The sequence below is a fragment of the Rhinatrema bivittatum genome, chromosome 9 (assembly GCF_901001135.1).
Source record: "Rhinatrema bivittatum chromosome 9, aRhiBiv1.1, whole genome shotgun sequence".
Taxonomy (NCBI): domain Eukaryota; kingdom Metazoa; phylum Chordata; class Amphibia; order Gymnophiona; family Rhinatrematidae; genus Rhinatrema; species Rhinatrema bivittatum.
Window position 1 is genome coordinate 59,844,062 of NC_042623.1, and position 6,000 is coordinate 59,850,061.

Below are 6,000 nucleotides of genomic sequence, written 5' to 3' on the forward strand. Positions count from 1 at the left end.
AAGGACTCACCGCGATGGAAAAAAGGGAGACCCCTACGGTGTTCTAAGTTTTTCCGAGTTTTTTCGATTTTTTTCTCTGTAGTGAAATTTCATCACACAGGACTCCTAGAACCGCGAGGCTAATGGCTTTGCAGAAAAAAGAAGGCTGAAGGGAGACCCCTGTGGCTTGAGGGATCATGGCATGCTGGGCATGCTCAGTAGGCTCAGGATGCCAGTCAAAAGTTTCTAGAAACTTTGACAGAAAGTTTTCCGGGATAGGGCTCCGTCAGTGACATCACCCATATGTGAGGACTAGCATCCTGCTTGTCCTGGGATAAATGGTTGACTCAAAGAAAGAGCATGGCGCAAAGACCCAAACCTACAGCGCTCTACCGACTACAAATCCCACCTACACTCATACCGTAATGCCATTCAAAAAACCAAACGTGATTACTATGCCACCAAGATCCATCAATACACGTTTAACCCCAAAGCCCTCTTCTCCTATGTCACAACCCTTACCAGTCCCACCCCTCTAACCATCACTGTTGATGAAGCTTGCACAAAGTGTGAAGAACTTGCACAATTCTTCCACAACAAAATAGCCAACCTACTCCGCACCCTGCCTCCTTCTACCACACCCCCTCCCAGCTCCCTCCAGCCCGCACACAACCCCTTCCCCTCAAAAAAATACTCTTTTAATACCTTAGAGCTCATATCTGCTAAAGAAATTGAGGCCATCCTCAAAAAATCTAAGCCTGCATCCCACCCATCTGAATCTATACCTACTAAATCCCTACTCTCCATTCCTAATATCATTGCTCATCCTCTAGAAGAGATCATTAATTGCTCCCTTTCCTCTGGCTCAGTTTCCGGACCCCTCAAACATGCAGTAATCAAACCCCTTCTCAAGAAGCCCACTCTGGATCCCAAGGACCCCGCCAACTACCGCCCCATTTCCAATCTCCCTTTCATCTCCAAAATCATGGAGAAGGTTGTTAACACCCAACTCATGGAATACCTTGATGACAGTGACATACTTCATTCCTCACAGTTTGGTTTTCGCAAAAACTTAAGCACAGAAACCCTCCTTCTTTCACTCACTGACTTTCTCCTCACTGGCCTTGACCAAGGTCATAGTTTCCTCATAGCATTCCTTGACATCTCAGCGGCATTTGACACGATAAGCCACAATCTACTCATCTCTCGCCTTACTGACATCAGCATAAATGGCTCAGCCCTCTTGTGGTTCAGATCCTACCTAGCAAACAGACGTTTCTCCGTTAAACTCAGCTCCTCAGAATCCTCCTCCTTTACTCTTCCACAAGGGGTGCCCCAAGGTTCTTCCCTCTCCTCCACTCTATTTAATATTTACCTCCTCCCCCTCTGTCATTATCTTTCAAATCTTGGTCTCAAATTCTACATTTACGCTGATGATGTTCAAATCATCATCCCCATCCGAGAATCACTATCTGCTACTTTAAACTTCTGGGAGAAATGCCTCACCTCCATTAACACTCTCCTAACCTCCCTCCAGCTTGCCCTAAACTCCACTAAAACTGAACTCCTCCTCATCCATAACCAACAGACCCTCAAACTGTCCCCTTCTAATGACCCCAGGATTGCTACACTCACTTCTCATCACCCTGTACGGAACCTAGACGTCTTTGTGGACACGCACCTGAACCTAAAAAACCATATTTCCTCTGTCATTAAAGGAGGTTTCTATAAACTTATGGTCATAAAGAAGCTCAAGTCCCTTCTCCACACACAAGACCTCAAAACAATCATCCAAGCCATTTTAACCTCCAAGCTAGATTACTGCAACTCCTTGTACCTGGGCCTTCCTCTCTCTAACATCAAACCTCTCCAGATTTTACAAAATGCAATGGCAAGGATGATAAGCAATGCTCATAAATCAGACCATATAATCCCCATCCTCAAGGACCTACACTGGCTCCCCATCACATACCGCATTCTGTTCAAAACGCTAACTATCATTCACAAAGCCATCCACAACCATAACTCCTTGTGGCTCAGTGAACCCTTACAACTTACTCATTCTTCCCGCCCCTCTAGAGCGAACTGCAAATACACCTTACAAGTCCCCCCACTTAAAAAGGCTCGTCTGACAGCCACCAGGGACCTCGCCCAGTCGATTGCTGGCCCCATGCACTGGAACACTCTACCCCTTAACCTTCGTTTGGAGCCATGCCCTCTTAAGTTCAGAAAAATGCTAAAAACCTGGCTCTTTCACCAAGCTTTCCCTGATTAATTTTCCTCGTTCGACTACTATCCACCTCCCCGGCACCTCTTACTCCTCCCGTCGCTTCATGACACCTCTCAGTTGCTCTCTGATGACTCCATGTAGCCACATACTACTGCTTGTATATTTGTAGATATGTTTTACTTTTTGCATACTGTATTCTCTTTAGTTTTCATTTTTCATTTTGCTAAATTTCACCTCTCTGTGCTTCCTTTTGTTGCCCTGTTCCCCCTTTCCCTGTTTATTGTAATTTCCACCTTTTTTACGTTAAAATGTAAACCGATATGATGTGTATTTTAATGTCGGTATAGAAAAGCTGTTAAATAAATAAATAAATAAATAAATAAATAAAAGCTTATTTACCTTTGTAATTAAGTTTTGAAGATTGTCATTGAGGGTAATAAGTCCGATATTCAAAAAAATCTAGCGCCTAACTTTAGTCAGGCCAATAGAAAATAACACCTCAGCCTCCCAGATCCCCTGCTGAGTGCCTAAATTTAGATGCCTTAAAAGTGGGCATGGCCAGGGAGGGGGAGTGTAGTTAGGTGCTCTGTGCTGAATTCCAGTGCTGGGTGCCGTATGTTACGAAATTCAATTTACCCTAAAGCCTAACTTTAGACACCTATTATTTCATTTAGGCACCAATATTCAGTAAAACGTTTAGGCACCTACAGTTTACTAACTATAGGCTCCTAAATTTTGGCACATAGCAACTTCTGAATCTGGTGCTTTATATGTCTAACTTATTGATGTGCTCTAAGATCCAAGCTACACTTCAAAATCTAACTTAGAGATAATAAATGCATGACATTTTTATTGGGGGGGAAAAAAAGACATAAAAATGAATGGTCTCAAAATCCTATCAGAAAAGCATCCATGTATTAAAGTGCATAGAATTGTAGCTGGTTAATCTGTTTGAAAAGGCACATCTGACTCAAAAAGTGTTTATTTTTATATCTTGCAGGGGCATTCTTCCTCTATGCAGGATTTGCTGCTGTGGGACTTATTTTTATTTACGGCTGCCTTCCAGAAACTAAAGGAAAAAAGCTAGAAGAAATTGAATCCTTGTTTGAAAATCGGCTATGCACGTGCGGTGCTTCAGAATCTGATGAGGGGAGGTATATAGAATATATTCGGGTGAAGGGAAGCAATTATCATCTTTCTGACAATGATGCGTCTGATGTGGAATAACTTTCAACTACAGATGTATTTAATCGTTTAAAAGCCTTCTGGGGGAGGGCAGCTATTGGTGACCTCACTGTCCTGCTTCTGGTCTGGTTTGTCTTTCTTCTGCCTAACTAAACTCTTTCATACTTCAACAGTATTAATGTGAAAGAAAATTAAAGGTACTGTTGGTTTTCACCAACTGAGGAGCAAAACAAATAAGCTAACTTGCCAAACCGCCATTTTCTTGAGAACAATTTGCGAGCTTAGTTTGTATGTATAAAAACTCTTGGGGTGATCCACATGAAGCATTCCACTCAACAATGGCACGGTATTCTGCTATTGTTTGGCTTTACTGGGTGTTTTGACTTTGCTTGTCATGTAGACAGTCTCCCAAATTAGCACGTAGGCGCTCTCTAATTGATAAAACTCTTAACCTTTCGCAGCTGCATACGCAATGCAGTTAATGATGCTACAGTAGAAAACCAACAGCTTGTTTTCTTTCATTTACCCTGTTCTTTCGAAATGGTGTTGGGTTTAAGTCTTCCTTTACACAGCTGGTTTAGATCATGATAACCGGAACATTCCATATCTAGCTATCAGCCATTTATAATGAGAATAACACGATCACAGAATACTTGAAACTAATCTTATACAATTAGGATTTTTTACAACCTAGAACAATTTGTAATATAAGAGAAAATTAAACATGTTTGTATTTTGCAACAGATTTTTTATATTGTGCATACTTTAAGTTTTGACAAATTTTGCAAGTTAAACTTAACATTCCATATAAGTATAATTTTTTGCACTAGAATAACTTCTTAAAATTTACATTTTTAAAACTGCACAAAGAATATATCTAAGCACAAAATACTTACTGTCCAGAGCTTTTTGCTGAAGTTATGAACTTTTTATTTTTTGCATGCTATTTAATTAGAAGATTGATACAAGGCAAGGAAATCTGCATAGTGATGCAATGGCACTAGGATTAGCTCTTACAGTTTATACTGGGTTAGCATTTCCATTATAAGTCATTTTAAAATTTAATATCTCTGAGCAGTTTTCCTAGGACAAGCAGGATGGTAGTCCAGCACGGAAAACTTTTGTCAAAGTTTCTAGAACTTTGACTGCACACTGAGCATGCCCAGCCTGCCACTATCAGCGCGTCCACGTGGGGTCCCCCTTCAGACTTTTTTTTCCGCGAAGTAGTTGCCTTGCCGTTTTGGAGCTCTGCTCTTCCTTTTTTCTAAAAAGTGTTCCCGGTCGTTTTTCAACTTTTTTCCTGCGCCAGGTCCCTCTTCTCCGGTTGGTACCATCCAGAAGCATGGTAGGTATTTTTTTCCCACTTCGTTGTGGTTGATTCCTGAAGTGTCGCTCCTCGATGGTCGCCAGCCATCAACTGCTCGCTGGCTGTTTTTTATGGCATCGTCTGGTTTTCTACGGTGTCCTTAGTGCCCGTAGACCATGTCAATTACTAATCCACACAAGGTTTGTATCCTTTGCCTGGGGGCATCGCACGATGTCCACGGGTGCCATCTGTGTGATCAGATGACCTGCAAGGGCCATCGTGTCCGGCTGGATAAGATGGATCAGACTTTTTGGATCCAAATAGTCTGATCCATCCACCTCTGCATCGAGGACGTCGACTCCTAGAGGCCGAAGGGAACCATTGGATACACCATCCCTTTCCACTCTCCTCTCATGAGAAAGGAGCCAGAAATAAGCAGTCTCCAATATCATTGCATTCTTCAACATCCTCGACGCCAGGGAAAGACCAAGCCGAGCACTGCCGCAAACAGTCACCGGTTGCCATGGATGCATGGCCCTAGAACTGACGCGGCATCTGCGGCCGCATGCCACCACTAAAGCTACCCAGTGGGGAGGAGCATCATCCTCTATCAGACCCAGGAGTCCTAGGCATTCCCCACCGATAGCGGTGCCAGGCACTGAGCCTCTTCAGGGGTTTAAAGAGGCTCTGGTGATGCCTCCTTCTCCTCCTCTTCCATCAGTCCTTACTTCACCAGACTTCCAGGAGGAGCTGGACTGCAGGGTCAGATGGCAGTGCTCAGAGCCCTGCGAGGTATCGAACAGCCCCCATACTGTTGCCAGAACCTGTGTCATCTCTTTTGGTGCCCTTGTTAGAGCATCTGGACGTACTACTCAGCATTCTTCCGACACAACCGGTGCCCGGGGGACTATCAGTTCTCCTCTGGAGCGATTCCCATTATTGGGTCCTCTGAAGAGGAAGATTTGCTGTGGCCACCAGCACTTTCGGGTCTGCTTGTCCCACAACTAAAGTTCCCTGATCCCATTCCTGGGATGTCAGGAACCTCGGTGCAATCTGTGCCTTTGCCGCCTTCAAGACCACTGGTGCCCTCAATGCCCTTGGTGCCCAGACTGAGGAGCTTGGACAGAGCCCATCTACGCAGAGCCCCCAAGGGACCTTAGTGAGAGAGAGGCCCTGTATGACCCCTGGGGAGATGATACCTTGGAGTCTTCTTCTGAGGAGTCCGGTGATCTCCTTTCGGAGCCTTCTCCACCAGATGCGAGGCATAGGTCTCCTTCAGAGGATCTTTCCTTTGCAGGCT

The 6,000-nt window shown here is 44.1% G+C and overlaps 1 protein-coding gene across 1 annotated transcript in view; it reads left to right on the plus strand.

Annotated features, from left to right (window-relative positions):
• The window catches only part of SLC2A13 (solute carrier family 2 member 13), a 798,921-nt gene extending 794,798 nt beyond the window's left edge, over nucleotides 1-4,123 (plus strand). Inside the window, 1 exon segment of the mRNA XM_029615108.1 lies at nucleotides 3,210-4,123. Coding sequence (XP_029470968.1) covers nucleotides 3,210-3,436 — 227 coding nt within the window. The 3' untranslated portion in view covers nucleotides 3,437-4,123.
• Nucleotides 4,124-6,000: the final 1,877 nt, after the last annotated feature.